At 34.3% G+C, this 24,125-nt stretch overlaps 1 protein-coding gene across 1 annotated transcript in view; it reads right to left on the reverse strand.

Moving 5' to 3' along the window:
* Nucleotides 1-24,125, reverse strand: part of KMT2C (lysine methyltransferase 2C) — a 271,489-nt gene that overhangs the window by 80,022 nt on the left and 167,342 nt on the right. The window contains exons 14-18 of the mRNA XM_035029848.1: nt 22,023-22,732; nt 11,574-11,693; nt 9,120-9,236; nt 1,688-1,789; nt 1,388-1,492 (exon numbers count right to left, since the gene is read on the reverse strand). Coding sequence (XP_034885739.1) covers nt 1,388-1,492; nt 1,688-1,789; nt 9,120-9,236; nt 11,574-11,693; nt 22,023-22,732 — 1,154 coding nt within the window. The remainder of the gene's footprint in view (nt 1-1,387; nt 1,493-1,687; nt 1,790-9,119; nt 9,237-11,573; nt 11,694-22,022; nt 22,733-24,125) is intronic.

Consider the following 24,125-nt stretch of genomic DNA (forward strand, 5'->3'; position numbering starts at 1 on the left):
CTGAGAACAGCCACCTCAAAGTGAAGGTTCTCTAGACCTACCCCAGAAAGCCTAGAGAAGCTTCAAATGTCTACAATAACTGCCTGCAAAAACTCCATACTTTTTAAAGGAACAAAATCCAAACTGCCAACAATACCAAAATGTACAACTGCCACAATCAAAGATTACTAAATAAAAAAAAATATATACATCCTTGTAAGGAGGAAGTAAGCTAATACTAGTAATAATAAACTAATAATGAGAAATGTCAGACATGGTAGAATTAACAACAAATACAAGGACTTGAAAGAAAAAAAATCTCAATGAAGAAAAAAATTTAAACTACAAGATAAACTATAAAACTGTGATTAAAAAATACAATCATCTCTGAAAAATCCACTGGATGGGTTTAAAAATAGATTAGACACTGCATAATAAAAGTGAGTTTGGAATGCAAACAATGAATCATGGAACACTACATCAAAAACTAATGATGTAATTTATGGTGATTAACATAAATAAATAAATAAATAAATAAATAAATAAATAAATAAATAAATAAATGGTGAGTTTGGGGAATGATCTCACGGTCTTGATACTGATCTAGCCCCACATCAGGCTCCACGCTCAGGGCACAGTCAGCTTGAGATTCTTTCTCCCTCTCCATCTGCCCTTCCTGCTCATGCTCGAGCATGGTCACTCTCTTTCTCTCAAATAAATAAATAAAGCTTTTTTTTTTTTTAAGTGAATTTGGGGAATGTAACAGAAACTATACAAACTAAAGTAGCAGGAAGAAAAGCAACTGCAGAAAAATCAAAGTGAGAGCAATCTGGGGACAATATCATACAATTTTGTACACATACAACTAAAATTTCAGAAGGAGGGTGTGGGGAACAGAAAAAGAAATATGAAGAAATGGCCAAAATTGCTCCAAAACTGATTTAAAAACACCAACCCACTGATCCAAGAAGCCTAACAGAAAATGTCCTTCATATACAGGTGAGAGTTGAGAAGAATGAACATGGGGAAGAGACCAGGTGAATGAATGGATTTTTATTAAGTTCCGTGGTTGGTGTCAACTTTTTATTATCAGTAGACAGAATGGATCAATTAAACTTCATGCCTTAGCAAATAAAAGTATAAAGTATCTTTTAAAGACATGCATTTTTATTTTTAGTTTTTTGAGACAGCAGGATAACCACTACAATTTAAGACCACAGATTTATAGGAGTTAATTTTTTCAGGTAACATTGAAAGGCAGTATTTAAATATTAAATACTTAAATACTGTCACGTATGTCTAATGATACTAACAAACAATAACTAATTATAAGAAATGGAAACAGCATGATACTACTCATATCAAATCTCAATATAGTTTTAACTGATTTAAATTCAAGTATATTTACCTTAATACTGACACAATATGGATGGTAACACTGACCACACTGAGAACAGGCAAGTAATCTTCCCTCTGCTCCTTGGCCAAAACTGCCACAAACTACACACATATCCTGAAATTAAAAACACATGAACATAATAATTTAGGTTGGAGACTCAGCTAAGAATGTACTAGTTTTATTTTTTAAATTACCTTCTTAGCTATTATAGCTCTAAAGCTAAATAGTAAATGACTTCAGTGCATACAGGATAAAGCAGAAAGGGGGAAAGAGGAACTCAAGAGTGGAAGACCATAACTGAGCTCAAACCTGGTGCAAGGTGAACTTGTCACTACTAGAAAACAGCACCACTGTGTTGTGCATGGAGTTTTCTTCTTCATCCTTATTCGATGAAATATCTGCAGCAGACACCTATAAAAAGCAAAATACAGAGTGCACAGTCATACTTTAAACCTGTAGCACACTTAAATGAAAAGCGTGAGAAGATTCATATTCAAAATACAATTTTTGCCAAGGCCCAGAATAACAATTCCAAATTAGATTATTATTATTATTACCAAGATAATACCATAAAGGTGTAAGTCCTGACACTTTATTACCTAATGGTCTCTTTAGAACTACAAGTCCCATAGATCAGGAGCAGTGAGAAAATATAAACTATCTTTAGTAAGACTTAATTAGTCAGAAATTTTAATGAGGAAACAAAAGAAACTGTATTATATTTGTGTATGTGTATATCCTATGTATCTATACATACATATACTCACATAGATATGTATCACTCTGTTTTAGAGACTCTAAAACCTGCAATCTGGCTAGTCAAAACTGAGATGTGCTGTAAGTATAAAATACCTACAAGGTCTTAAAGACTTAAGTATCAAACAAAAAAGAACATAAACATAGCTCATAAATAATTTTGCATATTTTATACACTACATGTTGAAATAGTAGTATTTTGGATATGTCGGGTCAAAAGGTATAAAGTTAAATTACACCTGTTCTTTTCTTTTTTAATGTAGCTACTATAAAGTTTTAAATTGCCTATGTGATATACATATATTTCTGTTGGACAGCACTGCTTTAAAATATTATTTTGAATAACTTATCAAAATTTCAGTTTTAGCCAAAAGATTACCAACCACAGATATTCATTTCTGGACATGGCTAAATTTTACCAAATCAACTAAGTACCTACTGGCTTGTTAATAATTATTTCCAGAATGATTATCATGAAAAAAGCTCTAAATTAGTTGCTAAAAAAGAGAACAGGGAGACCAATGCCAAAATTTTAAAATACGATCCTCTTCCCTTACAATCTAGCCTGGAAGGACAGACATGAAACATAATAGGTTGAGTTCAAAATAAAAAGTAATAGTATTGTTGTTCTTGAGGAATGACTGAAAGAATAACTAAAAAGAAGGAATATATTACAGAAATAATATTTTTCATTGCAAGTAAGTTTAAAAGCAGTTTTAATGGCCAGTACTACTATTATAGAATCAACCATAAAAGCAATTTACAGTCATAATAAGTCTAAAGACTACAAGGGGAAACTGTAAGCAACCTACATAGTCATCACTAGGGAGTTACTAAAACCATGGTAAATCCAAACTGGAAAATTATGCAGCATTTAAAAAGCAGTGGTAGAAATCTGTTTTGATTTCCATCAAAAAAAAAAAAAAAATCACCAAGCCACTTAGCTGAGTAGAAAAATAAGCTGCAGAATCATATGTGAGGTAGAACACTATGGTACAAAAACATGCAAAGCAATTATACGTAGTCTACTGGCACATATAACAAGTTGAATAATAAGAAATTGCTGTTTTTCCAGGTCAAAAATGGTTGAAGGCTGGCAACTTCATATGGATCAACCTAATATGTAAAGACACCAAACTGGTAAAAGGAAGAAAAATCAAGATTCAAGAGGCAGCAGCGGTACTGTTGATCTAACAGTATATTGTACTTTTTTTTTTTAGGAAATATATTCCAAAATGTTCATCTTGGGGTGCACAGGTGGCTCAGTAGGTTGAGGGTCTGACTCTTGATTTCAGCTTGGTCATGATCTCAGCGTTGTGAGATCAAGCCCCACAATGGGCTCTGCACCGGGCATGGAACCCACTTAAGATTCTCTCTCTCCCTTTGCCCCTCCTTCCGTGTCTCTCTCCCTCACTCTCTTAACAAAATAAAATTTAAAAAAATGTGTATCTCAAAATTAGCATTTTAAGATTTTAGCAAGTTGAACAAGATGATTCATAAAGTAAAATATCATTTCATTCATAATAATTAAGTGTCTACCAAAAGTGAAGTTACCAGTAATTCACCCAAAGGACTAAAGATGCACTGAAAGCTTATTAAAATATGAAAACTATGACAATAGATAAAATATAGCTAACAAAAATAAAAAGTATCCATTTCTATATCCCCATCTGCAACACAGAAAACAAAACCGGTTTTATAATTGGATGATACCTAGTGAATAGGCTCAAAGAAATGATAAAATCTTATTATTTTCAAAGACAAATTTAGAGAAATCAGAGAACACTTTTATTTGAAATAAAAAACAAGGATGGATTACAGTATTCCCAGTACAAACCAGAAACAAAGTCTGTACAGAAAGCTGCAATATCACCTAGATTCAAAGAGCATATTTCAATTATAAGTGCTAAAAAAATCAAGGATTTTGAACAGCAACTGTACATGTAAGAAGGAAAACAGTATCAGGTAGCTTAATGACCCACTGTTTTTTTTTTATACTTCATTTCATGACCTTTAAACTACGAGATATATAAAACCTACCTCAAAGGTAAAGAAGACAATCTTTGAGAGAGTGTCCTAGTATTGCCTACATACATATTACTCTGATTTATCCTAAAGGTGACAGAAGTCTCTAAGCTAAACCTCACAAGTGGGGGATTTCCAAGCAAGGACATAATAAGTAAACAAAAAAAGAAGAGCAAATTAAACTCAAAGTGAGAGGAAGAAAATAGTAAAGATCAGAGTAGATATCAATGAAATGAAAAACAGAAAAAAACAGAGAAAAATTAATAAGAGCAAAGGCTGGCTCAAGATCAATAAAATTGATAAACCTGCAGCAAGACCAATCAGGAAAAAAGAGAGAAGAAACAAATCACCAACACTGGGAATGAGGAAGGTGACATCACTACATATTCTACAGATATTAAAAGGATAACAGGCCAACAGATTTGTCACCTTACATGAAATGGATAAACTCCTTGAAAGACAAATTCATGTAAGAATAAATAGATAACCTAAATAGCCCTATACCTACCAAGGAAACTGAATATATAGTTAAAAATCCTCCCATGAAGAGGGAAAGAGACAGCCTCTTCAACATATCTTTTTGGGAAAACTAGACAGCAACATGCAAAAGAATGAAACTGGACCACTTTCTTACGCCATACATAAAAATAAATTCAAAATGGATCTAAATGTGACCCCTGAAACCATAAAGATCCTAGAAAAGAGCATAGGTAGTAATTTCTCTGACACCGGCCGTAGCAACATTTTTCTAGATAGGTCCCCTGAGACAAAGGAAACAAAAGCAAAAATAAATGATTGGGACTACATCAAAATAAAAAGCTTCTGCACAGCAAAGGAAACAATCAACAAAACTAAAAAGCAACCTACAGAATGGAAGCAGATATTTGCATATAACATACCCAATAAAGGATTAGTATCCTAAATAAATAAAGAACTGATAGAATTCAACACCAAAAACACAAATAATCAAATTAAAAAATGGGCAGAGGACATGTACAGACATTTCTCCAAAGACATCCAGATGGCCAACAGATACATGAAAAGATGCTCAACATAGCTTATCATCAAGGAAATGCAAATCAAAACTACAATGAGGGATCACTTCACATCTGTCAGAATGGTTAACATCAAAAACACAACAACCAACAGGTGTTGGTAAGGATACAGAAAAAGGAACCCTCTTGCACTGTTGGTAGGAATGCAAACTGGTACAGTCACTGTGAAAAACAGTATGGAGGTTCCTCAAACAAGTTAAAAATAGAACTACCCTACAATCCAGCAATCACACTACTGGGTATTTACCCAAACAATACAAAAATACTAATTAAAAGGGATACGTGCACCCCTATGTTTACTGCAGCATTATTTACAATAGTCAAGATATAGGAACAGCCCCAGTGTCCACTGACTGATGAATGGATAAAGAAGATACACACACACATACACAATGGAATAGTGTTCAGGCATAAAAAGGAATGAAATCTTGCCATTTGCAAAGACATGGATGGAGCTAGAGAGTATAATGCTAAGTGAAATAAGTCAGACAAAGACAACTCCCATATGGTTCCACTCGTATGTGAAATTTAAGAAATAAAACAAATGAGCAAAGGGGAAAAAAAGAGAGACAAACAAAGTAAGAAATAGACTCTTAACTATAGAAAACAAATTGATGGTTACCAGATGGGAGGGGAGTGGGAGGATGGGTGATATGGGTGATGGATATTAAGGAATGCACTTGTCACGATAAGCACTGGGTGATTAAAATAAAAACTTTTAAAAAACCTTTTCACAAAGAAAACTCCAGGCCAAAATGGCTTCACTAATGATTCTATAAATACTGTAAGGAAGAATGTTTCCAATACCACAGAACTCTTCCAGAAAATTGAAGAGAAGATTCTATTTCCCAATTCACTCAAGGAAGCCAGCATTATGCCAATACCAAAATCAAAGAAATTAAAAGAAAATAAGACTATAGACCAACCAATACCCTCATGAACATAGACTTAAGAAGTCTAAAATTTTTAGCCATTTGAATCCAACAATGTATGAAAAAGAAAAAAACATCATGACTAAGTGCAGTTTATCGCAAGAACATGGGATGCGTTGGCATACAAAAAAAGCCAATCAATATACTTCATATCAATAAACAAGCCATAAGTGCAGAAAAAGCGTTTGACAAAATCCAACATCTACACCTGATTAAAAGAAAAACATCTCAGCAACTTATGAATAGAAAGGAGCTTCCTCAAACTGATTTAGGATGTCTATTAAAAAAATTAAACAAGGGGCACCTGGGTGGCTTAATGGGTCGACTGACTCTTGATTCTGGCTCAGGTCATGATCTCACAGTCACGAGATCACCCATACTGGGCTCCAGGCTCAGCAGGGAATCTGCTTGAGATTCTCTCTCTCCATCTTCCTCTGCCACCCCCCCCACACACTCGTGCAACACTCTCTCTTGCGCTCTCTAGAACAAATTAATCTTTAAAAAAATTAAAAATAGAACAAAACTAGAGCTAACACCATATTCAATGACGAAAGACTAAATGTCTTCTCTCCTCAAGATTGAAAAGACAAGGTTATCGTATCACCTCTAACCAACACTGTATGAAGGTTATAGCAAATGCAATAAGGAACAGAAATGAAAACCCTCCAGATTAAAGAGACAGAAAACTTTATTTGCAAACAACATGATCATAAGTGTCATAGTGTAGAAAACTCAATGGGTTCTACAAATAAACAAGTACAAGTAATACAGGAGTTTAGTAAGGCTGTAGGATACAAAAATCAATACACAAAAATGATTATTTCTAGATACTAGCAACAGACAACTATAATTTGAAACTGAGATAACACTGCCATTTACAAGAGCATAAAAAATGTAGAAAACTTAGAGATAAATCTGAGAAATAATGCAAAAGACATTTATATTGTAAACTAAAGAACATCACTGAGACAATTTAAAAAGACCCAAAGAAACAGAGATACACAATGTTTATGGGTTGAAAGACTCTTCACAGTTAAAACATCAACTTCCCCCAAATTCATCTATAGTTTGAATGCAAACCCAATCAAGATCCTAGCAGGCTTATTTGCAGAACTTGACAAGCCAATGGTAATATTCATATAGAAACATGAAGGATTTAGGATAGCCAAAACAACTTTGAAAAGGTAAAAAAAAAAAGGAAAACTAATTGTCTGATTTCAATAGTAGTTATAAAGTAAAAATAGTCAATACAGTATAGTATTGGCCTAAAGATGGAGAAATGGATCAATATAGCATAGAGATTCCAAAATTAGATTCACAAATACATAGATAGCTAATTTTTAAGAATGATACAAAGGCAATTCAGAGAAATGGTGCTCAAACAATTGGATATTCAAAATATGATCTTCAATCTATATTCATATCATACATAAAAATTAGCTCAAATTGGATCATACAGCTAAAAGTAACACCTAAAACCATAAAACTTCTAGAAGAAGTCACAGAATATGTTTGTAAATTTGGGTTATGCAATTATCTCTGACACCAAAAGCACAATCATAAAAAAAAAAAATTAACAGGGCGCCTGGGTGGCTCAGTTGGTTAAGCGACTGCCTTCGGCTTAGGTCATGATCCTGGAGTCCCGGGATCGAGTTCCGCATCGGGCTCCCTGCTCGGCAGGGAGCCTGCTTCTCCCTCTGACCCTCCCCCATCTCATGTGCTCTCTGTCTCTCTCATTCTCTCGGTCTCAAATAAATAAATAAAATCTTAAAAAAAAAAAAATTAATAAATGGGACTTCATCAAAATTAAAACATTTGCTGTTCCAAACAAGTTCTTTACCATGTCCAGAATACATAAAGAAAATATAAAACTCAGTAAGTTAAAAAACTGTTCAAATTTTTTAAAATGTACTAAAGATTTGAAGAGTGACTTTATCAAAGAAATATACAAATAAGCACCTAAAAATGTGCGAACATCATTAGTCATGAGACAAATGCAAATGCAATATTATTAACATACCTGCTACAGTGGCTGAAATGAAGAAGACTAACCACAGCAAGTACAGGTGAGTATATGGAGGAAACAGGAATCTCATGTACTTTGCAAACATACAATGTCACACCCAACTTAGAAAGCAGACTCCTCTTAAAAAGCTAAACATACACCTACCATGTTTCCAGTCATTCCACTCCTAGATATTTATTCATGGAAAACAAAGCATATGTCCACATAGACTTAAACATAAAAGTTCATAGCAGGCGTTTTTTTGCAGTTTTGTTTTTAACAGCCAAAAAATGGAAGCAACCACAATATCCTTTAATAGGTGAACAGATATACAAATTGTGGCACAAACGAAACAATCCACTAGTCTCCTGAACTTAAAATGACGATTAGACTTTGAAAAACAAGATTTTGATAAAATAATATAGTTACCACATGAAATATTTGCCACTGTTTGCCAAATACAGACTTTTTTCAATACACACTTAAAGCCTCATACACATGCCAATGAGCAAATATTTATCAATCTTGCATTAAAATATATCAAAGATAGTCATAAAATCAACATCTTTAGAGTATGTAGTAATCTGCAATATTTCTAGTTTCTTCTGTCAGCTGTATTATAATAAAAAACTTAAAACATCAACTTAAGTTTTTCAAATAAGCTCAATAATATAACAGGAGTTTGCTTTTATAAAAAATAAAGGAGCAAATATATTACATATATACTTTTGGCAATGGTTGCTATAGAAAGATCAGAGTCAAAAAGGAAGGTAAGAAAAGAGAGGATGGGAAACAAAATATTAAGAAAAGTTTAAAAGTTAAAAAGAAGGCAGAAGTAGAGTAAAATAAAAATTCTGGCTTATTTATGTGACTCTTACAACCTAACAATTTTACAAATGAGATTATCATCATCAGTCAACAAATTAAGGATTATAGCAAAGATAAAGGATATGAGAAATGAGCCTTACCCCAGGTAACACAACTGCCCCAATTCCACTTTTCAATTTTGACCTGCCTCTGCCACCTCGTCCTGACAATCCTGCACCACGGGGTCTCCGCTTCCCGGGAAATCCCGACCCACGGCCCTACGTAACAGATAAGGAAAAATCAGCATTCTGCAAAAGTCCAAAAAAATTTTAAAATCCAATGTGAGATAAAACATTTTATTAAAGGTTACACAAATACTTGCTTCTCTCTTATTCTGATTAGATGATAAATATTAAAGAGACCAGGCTTATTATTTTTATCTTTCAACACGTATTATGCAACTTAAAAAGTATAAACATAAAATGCCTATGACCTTCGAATCAAATGTTAGGTCTGTTTTGTGAATGCCCTGTACTAGCAAGCTTTGGCCTTATTTTTCCACTTCCTAATCCTACATTCTAGGTGGCTCAACAGCCACTAACTCCATCCAATTTGTATTCAATATAGAGCAAGTATAAGGAAAGACTCACTAACTGCTCTCTCAGTAATTATGGCAATAGCGGACATATATTGAGTACTGACGGTATACTGGTCTAAGCACGTTTTACTCGCAACTATCTCATAAGGTCAGTACTATTTTATTATCCCCATTTTAGAGATAAAAGCACTGAAGGATAAAAAAGTAACTTGTCCAGGGGCGCCTGGATGGCTCAGTCGTTAAGCGTCTGCCTTCGGCTCAAGTCATGGTCCCAGGGTCCTGGGATCTAGCCCCGCACTGGGCTCCCTGCACTGCGGGAAGCCTGCTTCTCCCTCTCCCACTGTGTTCCCTCTCTCACTGTGTCTTTGTCAAATAAATAAAATCTTTAAAAAAAAAAAAAAAAAGTAACTTGTCCAAAGTCTAGAGCTAACAACTCTGGCTCGTGTCCACATTCTTAACCAGTATTCTGCAATGCTAATACACTGCATGAAAGCTAATTTTTGCTAGTGTACAACAGTATTTTTCCTGTCACTAAATTTGTCAATTTCCCTACTATTCAATAGCTATCTGTATGAACTGAACAGGTGTACCTCACTCTACCACAGTATTTAGAGGATAATGTATTTAAAGTTTATAGGAAAGCTGATAAGAAAGTAAACAGCTTGCTTTAACTCATCTGGATAATAATTACTTGAAATGCAAATAACTGATCTGAATTTTTACCCAACACACAAAAATATTCTACAGGAAAACAGGTTAAATTCTCTGATATTCTAACAAATAAATACTAGGGTTACTTGTTATTGTCATTTTCTTGTTTATACTCCGACTTATGTATTACTTTCTGAAAAAGCCTGACATCAACACATATTTATAATATTCTGTATATCTAAAATTATTAAAATAATCAGGAAAATCCTGATGTTTTTTCCACAGTAAGTTAAATAATAATGTCACGTTTTCAACTGATACCATTTTTATTGTAGTCTGAAATGCTGAACTCGTTACCTATTTAGCACAACAGTTTCCAAGTTGATAATTTATGGTTATAATGTGAGCATAAAACAAATACACATGAACAAAAAGGAAGGGGGTAATCTTTGTTTCCCTTCAGTGTTGATAATTACAAATTGCATCTCCTTGTTCTCTTAAACTGCTCTTCTTTTAGATCTCTTGTGCTTTTTTGAACAAAGGATAGGGAGGATTGAACTGAATAGTTTTCCCATTGATAAGTATGAAAGATTTATCTCTACTTTCAACACCTTGCATATCAGAGTGAGCTGAAAAAGTTCTAATAGTGATAGAAATAAGAAAGTAGAATTGAGAACTCCTTTGAAATCCCTGATTAGTCTAAAATAAACAGCCTTATTCCAGAATATAAAATACGGAAGATGAAGAAAATTATCTTCTCTAGGTAGTAAAATATTTTAACATCTCAGACAATTAATACTTTTCACATTAATTTTTTACCTTCTAAAATGCATCAGACTACATAACTTACTTCAAGGACTAGCAGAGTCCTCCATCAATGACATGAGAGAGAGGCCCTATAATTGTGAGCTTATTAACACAGACAGTGAAATCTGCTGTGATTCTGGTATTTCTTCTCCATTAGCACATAATAGATTAGTGTAGTTTTCTTTTGTTCTTTTCTAAGCAACAAAATTTTATGATTATCGTGAATGAGCAAGTCCTAAATTACTTTATAGCCTATGCGACAAGGATTTTCCCCCATAGAAACACTGGTAATTACAACATAAAAAAAAGCAACCATAAAAAGAAGTTATTAAAAATTCACACTTAAAATCAGTCATGTAAAATTGCAATATAATCTCCTTCTAATCCAGATCTTTAAGTGCAACCATGTTGACTCTTCATACTAAAATTTTTAGATTAAAAAAGTGGTTCTGGAATCTGAACTATTTATCTAGAAAAGAAAGGCTTAATTCTTAACTTCTACTTGGACAAAACCAACTAGAAAGAAATGATATATGAATGTAAATGCAATTTTATTTACCACTTTGATGCTCCAAATGGCACTGCCAGGAAGCTGCCGGGGTTTAAAAATTTCCCGACCTTCTGAAATGTCTGGGGACCAGGAAGGTGGGCTCACTGTATTATGGGTACTCCAAGCCCCCTAGGATATGGCAGGTGAGAAAATAGATGTATAAAACTCAGCAACGTAAAAGGTCAAAGCCAGCAACTGAGGAATTTTAGAACAGCAAAAACAAATGCAGACATATGGAAATTTAGGACAAATTGCTTCAAGATAGGGACACGAAGCTTATGGCTTACAATGACTTTATACTTAAATGTTTGCAGCTACAATTTACATTAAGTATTTTATTCAGATGGAAACATCAGTACAATGAAACATACTGGGAATTAGGCTTTATAGGACATCAACACTGACTCATGAACTGCAATTATAGAACCAAAACATAAATAAAAGTCAATTAAACTCTAAGAATTAACACTTTATGTAAGAAACTATTTGGGGATTATTTTCTTCTAACAACTATCACTCTCCTGGAAGAGAGAAATAACCTTAAAGAATGTTACGTACACCTACTGCTATAAACAACCAAAGCAGTAGGCAAACAAATGCAATCAGAAACATGAGTAATTGATAGACACATTCACTTTAAATTGTGGAAAGTTAGTTTGCAATCTTAAGATGTAGATATCAGTTATAATCCTAGCATTTAACTACTCTTCCTTCCAGTGACCACTAGTTGTAGTTTCAGTTTTTATTTTTATTTAGGGGACTATTATCCTTAGATTATATCCAAGGGACTAATTTGTACAGTGAAAAACGTTAAAGCAAATTGTCCTAAATTTGCAAATTAAAATGCCTAAACTTGGTTATTTATACAAGAAATAGTATCTTATTCAAATAGTTAAAATGAAAGTAAGACATTTTACTTCTTAATAACCACATTCAGCATTAACCTGAACTAATCTGATGAAGATGCTAAGCAGCATAAATAAAAAGGTCTACTTCACAAAGATAATATTTTAAAGAAAAACACAGAACAAATGTCAAACAATAAAGAACCTATTTTGAATTAGGCAATTCCATACCATATGCTATAACTTTTACCACTTAAATGACCCAAACTTAAGAAACACAGTACTTACCAGGTTTCTAGAATATTATCAAACTAACAAGTAGTGGCCTATGAATCACATAAAACTACCACCAGGAATTTAAATAACCAAAATTAGAGTTTGACTACCCTTTATATTGCAGATAATTAATGCAATAACAGTATTTTGAGAAAAACCACACAAGGAAGAGACTGGTTTCACTTTTAATTAACCTACCCTCAAGCTCAGTGAATGGCTATCCTGATTTTACTGACAGGTAAATTACCTCGCTTTCCCAGTATCAGATCAACTTGCATCTACACCTATGTCTTCTTTCTTGCTGCATCCAGGGTCTCCGGGTAACCTGTATTGCTGCCAGAAGTCATTTCTCTATTCTCATTGTACTCCAACTGTCAATATCACCATTCAGTTCTGCTGGGTTCAATGCAGCACACCTGTGAATGTTTCTCTGCCATTCCTTGCTGACCTTTAGTCCCCCATGCATGCTCTGCCTCCACATGACCTCCAAAGCTCCAGTGTTTCCCAGGGCTGAGGCCGGGACAATGTTCCTTTCTGTGTAGTCTCTTCCTAAATGGTATGATCTATCATGAGGGCTGTAAACACCATCCTGACTGTTGCTGTCTCCCAAATTCACATTTCTAGTTCCAACATGTTCTTGCAGAAGTTAGTATGGTTTTCAACTTCCTCCTTAGCACGTCCATTCTGTCACACCAAACCTCTCAACTTAACCACATCTAAAATCTCTCCCTTACCCAGTTCCGTCTCACAATCTTCCCTCTCTTCAGAAACGGATTCCAGACCTCAGGTCAGAAAATGGGGAATCATCTGATCTGTTCTCTTCCCTCATCATTCTCCCCTGCCACTCCTTCAATCCAAACCATCAGTAAATCAGTATATTCAATCTCCCTACCCCGCAACCCCCTCAAGCCCTCCTCTACACAGCAGCCAGAGGGACTTGGCAAAAACGTAACACTACCCTGTTTCAAACCCTTCCAACAGCTCCCCGGCGCACTTAGTTTACTTCAAACCTTTCCAACCTCATCCTGTGGCCCTCTCTCATGATTGTTATGCCCCAGCTACCCTGGTTTCCTTCAAACATGCCAAGCTCTTCACCACTTGGGGGCTAACTGACTCAGAACAACTGCAACTCTCCAATGGATGGCTTCTTCTTCTGATTCTTCACGTATGGGCTCAGACATTTCCTCATCAAAGATGCCTTTCTTCAGCGCTCCAGCTGAACTATCCTCTACCTTACAACATGTTTTGCATCTTCTCACTGATTGAAATTTGGGGTCTTATGTTTTACTGTTTCTGATTATCTACTGGTAGAGAATGGGGGCAAGAGATATCTAAATTTAGTTCTCTCAAGGTTTCCATTGGTTTTTCTCTGATAATATTTTCTCTGATAAAATTCCTTTTGGTGGATAATTAATGTTAGTACAAAACTCTTAAAACATATTATAAAAAGTCATACTCTCAGATAATATATTATTCACCATAATTTAAAAGTTAGCTTTGATGCCAAAATTGTGTCTAATTTTAAAAACATTTACACTTCATAGAACACGGATGAACAAAATGAAGGGCTCCATAGATCAAGAATGTTTGGATGCCATTTCAGGAATAATTAGAAAACCATTCAACTGCTATGAAGAACTTATATAATAAAAGCTTGGGTAATTACATTATGAATTTTAATAACTATATTATCATAAGACATTGGAAGATAGACTGTGTGCAATTTTATAGGAACTGGAGAAAAATTATGATTATACTTAGATGTTTTGACAATGAAAAAATTACCTAATATATTCTTTAGACCTTAAAACTAATATACAGCTGTAATTATCAACTTTAGTTAAAAATTATCCTACAGATCTCAGCTTTGATGGAAAAGAATTTACACAGACAATTCAGAGGTCAGCTCCCCTGTCTACTGAAACATGGTTTACACTGCTGTTACACTTGAATTTATACTTACTACATTTGTATTTATTTGTTGCCATTGGACTAGAAGCTTGATGAGAAAAGACCATTCTTTTTGTTCACTGCTACGTTAAGCATTCTATTCAGTGCTTATTGAATGCCTATTTTTTTCCACTGGGCATGTTTTTTCAGATGAGTAAATGCATCAATAAGCATTGTACTTTGAAACATACTAATTCCCCCATCAGATATAGCCTACATTCCTGAATTTCCTCACCTTAAAAAAAAATTACCAACCCATCCAATGCAGTGCTACTCTTAAACTATAATGAATTAAAAGCAAAAGGGTTCAAAATGTAGCCATCAAGAAATTAAGCTGTAAAGAGAGCTAAAGAGAAGCAACTTGCTATCAAATCCTAGAGAAACTTAAAAAAAATACTACTAGGTTGAGATTCAGTTAGATTCTAACAATAATTATTGAACCCAAAACCTGCTTAAAGTTGGTATTAAGCTTCTTTCTACCGGAGGCCAACTTTTCAGGTAAATTTATCAACCTGGTAAATTATACAGCTGTTACAAGGGCTGTGGGATAGGAAAATGGAAACAATAATGGCAAGCGGAGAAAAGGATTATTAAGGTCAACTTTCTATTATTAGAAGCCTAATCCTGTTGGTTGCTGGCTGTTAACATGATCAATGTCATAATTAGAGCCCAATAGTATCCCAATCTACTGAAAAAGTTTCAAGAGCAGCCAGAGGTTTGGTGTCTCCTGCGCAGACTTAGCACCTGCAAGTCATCCTCACTCAGGTCCAGCCCCTCCCACCATGCTCTGTGAAACCAAGGTTGCTACTGAAGGGGAAGTCTGACTCAGAGAAAGCGAAAACGATGAAGAGAGAGCAGAAAGGACAATCAGCAAGAGAAACAGAAAACCTAAGCATTTATAATTCCTTTTTGGTATATACATTCACTCACGTACATTACAGCCACAGCAGCAAACGACTCACTTTTATGACTTAGAGAATTCTTTTCACATAAATAAGTCTCATATACAAAACTGAGTTCAACATCAAATGGAACAAGAAATTTAGTCCTGATAGTGCTTTGATAAGATGCTATAAAAATACAAAAACAGCTGTTACCAGCTTTAGCCTTCAATAATTTAGGAATGTGAATATGGCTGGTGCTAGCAATGGTTTTGGTGACAACTTCGGAAATATCACAATAGGCACAAGGAAACCAAGAGAAAAGGGATGTTTCTGATCTGTATGTGTATGCAGCTTGCCACCCCGGAGGGCTAGACACTTTTTAAGTTTAAAACTACAGTTTTTCAGGGATTTAGAGCAGTGTTTCTTGGACTTTAGCTGCACAGCATGCAAGTCTGAGTTGAGTTTCCTCTCACCCCCTCTGCTTTTCCATAGTACCCTGGGTTTCCTCTCCTGCAGGACATATCACACACAGTATAATTAATAGGCTGTTCAGTTCCAAAATCTGTGCAGCCATTACTTGGCTTTGAACTCAAGAAACCTACTACACACTGTATTTACTGTGTCCAGTATTTGACTCACTCAAGGCCTACAGTTATTTTCATTGGCACATTTCAGTATAAATATCAGTCGATCTGATTGGTTCTCCAGAGCTACATTTAATACAGGATTATTATCTCAAGTCGTCATTTTCACAGAATATATGCATTACTCTGTAATTCAAGAAAGCAAGCAGGGCAGCACTACCACTTGCTACATGTCAGATGCTGTATATGTGTTATTGTTAAATTCCAACATCAACCGTATGAGGTAGTTTTACAGATGAAGAAACAAGACAGTTGGCAAGGTAACGTGCTTAGTGTCACACAGACAATAATGGAAAATAAGGATCTGAATCCAAATAATTGCACTATGGAAATGCGCATGCTGAATTTATAGTAACCAATCTTTCCTGGTATCAGTTACAGTAAAACCTGATGTAAACAATACAAAATACTTCTTAAAAGTCACTTTTTAAAAAGGCAGCATAGTATTTAGACTAGACTATAAGTGGAAAATCACTCTGGGCAACTACAGTGCATCTTTTATTCTCCATAAAGAATACAGAAATGTGTTATCTGTTTACTCATGAAACCTTTAATAGACTCTAAGACAAAGTATCACAAATGTAGGTTTTACCTTACCTAATAGGTATCCAAGAAGGGACAATTAAAACTACACAGGGTAATTTCTTTCCTTTTAGTGAATATCACCGTGTATAAGTTATATCAAGTAATGCTTCAAAATTCAAACATTTTAATTAAAAGCTGGATGTGAAGTAATTTAACAAGAACTAAACCTCTCCTTATTTGGACAGTATGATTTATAGATATGCCTTTTTTTTTTAAACCTTAAAAACAAAACAAAACAAAAATTTAAAAAATCAACAGTGCTTCTTACTAAAGGATTTTTATTTACAAACTAGAAATGGTGTCTACTATTTTAAAAAAGAAAGTGCTTACTTGTAATTAATTGTTAATAAAACTACAATCCTCTACAGCTCACCACCTTGGAGATTTGTTTTTCTCTCACAAGAATAGACTATGAAACTGATTTGTTAACTCAAAACACTTCATTCAAAATGCTATTGCAGTAGGCAAGTATGTCATAAAGTTCTATGGTTCATAATAAAATTAGTTAAATTAATAAATATCCACTTCACAATGTAATGGAAAAGTGGTTATGATCTAATGAAGTACTATCCTGGAAACCTACTATATTGAAGAAATTTCACTTTGTCTGAGAACCCCTCAATAAATTTCAGTCTTAGAACTTAATGGAAATTTCTAAGGTTTCCATATATATGATTTTAGCAACAAAAAATGATGGAAAGGTAAAAATAAAAATGAAAAAATTCCTAGAATTGGAAGTTTTCAAAATACAGTTAAGTACTTAAGTTTATTTTTATGAAATTTCATTGAAATATTTAATATTTCAATAAAGCCTATTTCATAGGTTTAATAAACCTCTTTCAATACTATCATGAAAGCACTTAGTACATGAGTGTCTAAAGCAGAGCACAGTCATGTGATTATATGAAATATTTTTCCATAAAATAAAGTGATACAAATAGGATAAATAACAGAAGATGGGCTGAGATTACTATTATTTCAGAATTTCCAAATTAAAATGGATAAATACAACTGTGGAATGAGAGAAATAAGTAGAAAATGAAAAACACATTGTTATTTGATATGCTGAAATAAAAAATGTTTCCATCCTATTTTCCACTGCTTTTTAAGAATCATTTCCTATAGTAAGTCGTATGCATACAAGTAACAATGAGTAGCACATTTCCCTAATTCAGGACTCTACTTCCAGGGCTAAAATGAAAGAAGACTGTAGGGCTGTTTTAATTGTAGGGTGGGGTCATTGCACTGATATGTTTTTAAGGCTCTCCAGGCAATTATAACATGCAGTTGGCCAATAATGACTTTTCTATACCTAAATGTGTAACAGATTATCAATATAGAAGGTCCAAAGTGGATATACCCATAAAAATACTAAAAAAATGAAACACTAAAATATATACAAATGAATAACTTCAATAAAGGATGAAAGAAAGAAATCTCAACTGTTCACTGGGACAATTTATATGAAACCATGACCAACTGGCTGGCTCCCTGTCATTGCTCCACCAATTTTCTTCTCCTACTACCTATCATGTCTATACTCTTCCTCTTTATCTTTGTGAAATCCTGTGTCTGAAATGAGGAAGAAAACAAGAAAAATAAACTTTTTCTATCCACAACCATCAGAAAAACTTACATTAGTGTTCCTATATTAAGAAGGATGAAGCCTATATCTGAGATATACTTAAAACATCTCATGAAGAATATAGTACAAATAACACCTAAACCTTCCATATAAAAAGTGTAATATAAAACACTAAACTTGAATGATTAATCTCTTCTAAAGGGAAAATAATCCTGTACAGATTCCCCGGTCTGTGTCCTGATATCTCTGACTCAGAATAGTGATTTATATACCCATCCATACTCCAGTATCAATACACACATACTCATATATATGTACTTATATGTGTATATACAAGAGAATATGAACATATATGGGCACATATATATGACTTCTATATTGATAATCTATTACACATTGAAAATACACAGTGAATTGTTGCTACAACAAATCGTTTTTATCATTCATTTTAAAATGTGTTGTAGGGGCACCTGGGTGGCTCAGTCGTTAAGCGTCTGCCTTCGGCTCAGGTCATGATCCCAGGGTCCTGGGATCGAGCCCCGCATCGGGCTCCCTGCTCAGCCGGAGGCCTGCTTCTCCCTCTCCCACTCCCCCTGCTTGTGTTCCCTCTCTCGCTGTGTCTCTGTCAAGTGAATAAATAAAATCTTTAAAAAAATAAAATAAAATAAATAAAATAAAATAAAATGTGTTGTAGACTATTTCTACTTCAGTACTTAAAAGTAGTGAAAATAGAGCACCATTCTTAATTTATCACTCTTAAATTCAGTTGGTATTTCTTTCCAAATGTAGTTCCTTCTGGAACTAAAATCTTCCTGTTTTTAAAAATGCTTGCCCTTGGGGCGCCTGGGTGGCTCAGTCATTAAGCGTCTGCCTTCGGTTTGGGTCATGATTCTGGGGTCCTGGGATCGAGCCCGGCATCAGGCTCCCTGCTCCGAGAGAAGCCTGCTTCTCCCTCTCCCACTCCCCCTGCTTGTGCTCCGTCTCTTGCTGTCTCTCTCTCTGTCAAAAAATAAATTAAAGCTAAAAAAAAAAAAAAAAAAAATGCTTGCCCTTGCATTGTCCAATAAGGTAGCCATTAGTCATGAGACTACAAAGTACTTCTAATGTATGTGGTGGGAAACCAGATCTTGAACACTTAGCATGAAAAGTGAATGTAAAAGATCTCATTAATAATTTTATTATATACATGTCTGTTTATATATGTTATGTTATAGTTATTATAATTTATATATAATACAATTTATAGTTATACTACATATATTTATTATATAATTTATTATATATAAAAGATTAAATACTAACATTTTTAAGATATTAAGTTAAAACATTAAAATTTATTTCACCTGCTTATTTTTATTTTTAAGTGGGACTACTAGAAATTTCTAAATTAGATCTATGAGGCTTGCCTTATATTTCTCTTAGACAGCACAGGCTTACCCTTCTACTGGCTAACTCCTTTCTCCAAAAAACATTCAATAATCCAATCATTAGCTGACACCTCAAATTTAAGCTTCCAGATTTTCTGTTTCTAATTATTCATTTAATTTCCAAGTGAATTCTTTAGAAAAGCTCACATATTAGAAAATGGTTGAGATGAACATAAAGATTTGACAACTGTGAAAAAGAATTTAATCAATGAAATATGCAGTTCTTTGGTTAGGAGAGTCTTCACTATACTGGTAAAGACCAGAGAACCTTCAACAAAATATGGAAACACTACTGTTAACCATCAAAACACAGCTGAACACCAAAGAATCTTGCTTATATCACAATCATTGCCATGAACATCCATCTCATTTTATACCCAGTCCCCACTACCAAGAATATGCAAAATAAACACAAACCTAAAGATATAACACAGGAATTCTTGACATCAAAGAAACTCATATAACAGAGTAACAGACTTCAGGATTTCCAACATAAAGATATACACTGGAATATTCCCTGGAAGTTATGACCTCAGCACCTCAGCAATGATAAAAAGTAAAAGAGCTGTCTTGTTCTATCCAATTCATACTCTCCACAAAAACAGCAGTACATCAGCAAGCTATGCATCACCAAGTGAAGGCTGTTTGCTACACAACTAAAACCAAGCTAAAAGGTTAAACATGCCTATGAACTGTTTATGAGATTAGCAGCAGTTATGAAGCAGTAATGAGACAATGGCAACAGAAAACAGAATACTACCAGAATTGGGAACTAAAAGAGAATACAGCAGAAGCAATAACAAATATTAGGACATGGGTCACATAAAATGGGATAAACCTGGAAGACACTCTCACACACATACATTAACACACACTCAGACTCACATGCACATAAATCTTAGAACATTAAGTCAACAGAAAAATAATCCTAATGGTTTCTCAGTTGGAGTAGAAGTCTCTATATAGTAAAATTTGACAGGAATATTTATGAAGCAGTATCTTTAAAAGAATGTAAATATCTAACCAAAATTAAATTTGAGGTTCAAATTTCTATTGCTAAAGTTTTTTCAGAGCCAAAACCACGTAACTGTTACTTAACAATTATTTTAAAAAAAGAAAACAAGAGTAGGGAGGAGGAGAACTGGTTTGAGAAGAATACCCTCTCTTGGTAGAACATAAAATAAGTATCACAGGAAATACTTAGAGAAAGGCATATAGGAAGGAGTGTCTTAGTTTACTGCATATGTCTTTGCCACACAGAAATAGTTCTCTTCCATGAGGCAATTACTTTGCCTCTGGTGTGTAACTTCCTGTCTTCAGAGAATAAAATATATCTGGAATTTAGAGGAAACTAATTCTCACATTAAAATAAAATTCTATTTTTCTACTTATCTTCGGATTCCAAAATTGGATGATCAAGATCAAGAGGATACTACTCCTATAAAGTCAAACTTTAATCACTTGGAAGCAATTTAAATCATGAGACGTGAAACTTCAGATTACCACTGTGACTAAACACTACACTGTTGGATATCTTGCCATTTTATAAGAACTTCAGAAAATAGAAATTTTGTAGAATAAATATTAGCTACAGCATCTCACTTTGTCTTCTGGTTAGTTTAAATCCCACTAAAAAGAACTGGAACTTACCCTTAAAGGGTAGAATCCACACTACTTAGGTCATGGGAAGAATTCCCCTCACTTCCTAAAGATCAACAATGCAATTCTAAGACTTTTCCATAAGAACACTGAAATAAGTCCTAGGTTGGGGGGATCACAAAGAAGTTAGCAATTAAAAGAAAAATCAAACTGAGAAAAACCCACCATGAAAAACTCCCTTAGTAAATTTTGATGCTTAAACAGTTAAAAATATAGACAAAGAATAATATCAATAAACAAATATCGTAGAGGGGAAAAAATAAACATCAGTTACAATATACCTAAAACTTCACTGTTTAAGGCTCTATTGTTTCTGTGGCATAGAATTTTAAAATTTAAGTGTTTTCTATTAGAAACTGTAATCAAATAGGTTGCATTTGTATGTTCCAACTAAGTGGAAATTATAAGATCACTTTAAGTTTAATAAATTAGTCTTCATTACAGCTTTAAAAAAAAAAAAAACTGGCCAAAACACTTTGGTCAACATTACATTTAAGTTCTACCTGAAAACAGGAAAAATTATTCTCCAAAGTTCCACGTACGCCTTATTTTATATAATTGCTCCAACAGATTTTTCTGTCTATATCATTAAAATCACCCTACCTGTTTGGACCGAGGTCTACCAGGAGAAAATTTTCTTTTGGTAATAGCTGGTTTACCCATGCCGATTTTTGGAGTGACTGAGATATAGGTTGTTGGCATAGTGTTTCCAACAGAAGCACTGAGGGTTGAAGGGTAAGTGTGCAGTATGTCCTGGGAAGGCAAGTCTGCAGAAAGTGGAGGGGAAGACACACGTGCCTTGCTTACGTCTGCTGCTGACAGAAATGAGAACTCCATCTCAGAGGGTGATTTTACAGATTTGTCTTCTCGGCACAAACCACCTTTCACACAGCTCTCCATTGTAGGGGTCATTTCAAAGTCCATAAATGCAGTGGAAGATTCAGAACTTGCTTTCTGTTCCATTTGTTCTTGTACCCTTTCTACAGCCAACTGTTCCTTAGAACATAAAGAAGTACTTTCCTTACACGGGGACACTACGGTTTCTGGTGGAACAGGGGCAGATTCAATGGTGAATTTTGGAGGCCGTGATTCTTCTGTGGACGCCAACATTTTGGGTTCCTCTAACTGCAGGTCCTTGTGCTGCACAATGATCTGGTGTGTACGGACTTCAACGTTTTCTGTCACTTCCATTTTGTTTTCATTTTGATCTTCACAAATATGCATCACTGTAGAAGACATTTCCATCTTTTCACTATCAACTTCATGAGAAATCTGATTTTCCATTTCAGGATTCATTTTATCTTGGGCTGGTTCTACAAAATTTGGAATATTTGTTACGTTAATGTACTTATAAATTAAAAATTTTTTAATTTTCTGACTTAAAAATAATAGGCTTGGGCAGGGAGAAGGGAGACAAGGGATTTCCAAAGCACACTTATGGTTAAATCCTGACTTAAAACAGAAGGTATTTATCAAAAAAGAACAATTATCAAGTTAATAAAGGCCAAAATATACCAGGATTCATGAATTAGAACTGGTCACAGATCAGGCCAGAAAAGCTATAAAAACATCGCCTTAATAAGATCCCCAGAGGGCGCCTGGGTGGCTCAGTCGGTTAAGCGACTGCCTTCGGCTCAGGTCATGATCCTGGAGTCCCAAGATCGAGTCCCGCATCGGGCTCCCTGCTGAGCAGGGAGTCTGCTTCTCCCTCTGACCCTCCTCCCTCTCATGCTGTCTCTCATTCTCGCTCTCAAATAAATAAAATCTTAAAAAAAAAAAAAAAAAATAAGATCCCCAGAGTTTAAGGTGGTTTCTGGTAAAAATATTAAAAGAGAATTTCTAATATAATTCTATTGAACATATATGATGTTTTACAATTTGAACATTTACAAAAAGATTTACAATTTTGCAGGCAAAGTTATACTCTTTCAACAGCTACAAAAAGGAGGCTCAGTGATCTTACATGAGGTATCCAAGTTAAAAAGTAAAAAAGACTAGTCTTGAATATAAAGCAATTTTGCAACAGGAGGCACTCAGATGTAAACAACTCAAATGAAGTATCACTGAAATAACTGAAACTCATTCTGCAGACTCAGATGAGTAACATCACAGATAGAAGACTTATTTTACTTATTAGCTGTACCTGCTAACATACACAATACATTTTTTGGATATAAACTTTGTATTTCCTCATCATCGATAATTAAACAGTCAAATCTTAGCAAGTCAATACACATAATTAGGTATCAGAAATATCAAAAGTCACTAATCGGTAAATTTTAAGTCAGGGTGCTAGTGTGTTAAGCCTTTAACCCAATCATGCCTGAAAACAAAAGTCAGAGATCCAATTTACATGAGTTCTACATGGCTCTATCAGGAAAGATCACTAGATAAAAAACACTTATTTCAAATACTATCAAGGTAATTTCTAAGTTACGTTGACAGAGGTATTAATTTCCTCATTTACTATTTACTGTGGTGACTGCACTTAATCTATGTTCTGATATCAAAATGAAATCCAACTTTCATTCCTACTCCATGAAAGACTGCAGTTCAGGATAAAGAAAAAACCATCAAATAACAGATCTGATCATACCAAATATTTTTACACACAAAAATGCTTTAAAAAGCTTAACATTAAAAAGGAATGATTAAAGGGAGCCTGGGTGGCTCAGGTCATGATCCCAGAGTCCTGGGATAGAGTTC

The sequence above is a fragment of the Mirounga leonina genome, unplaced genomic scaffold, assembly GCF_011800145.1.
Source record: "Mirounga leonina isolate KUSES-001 unplaced genomic scaffold, KU_Mleo_1.0 Mir_321, whole genome shotgun sequence".
In the NCBI taxonomy this organism is placed as follows: domain Eukaryota; kingdom Metazoa; phylum Chordata; class Mammalia; order Carnivora; family Phocidae; genus Mirounga; species Mirounga leonina.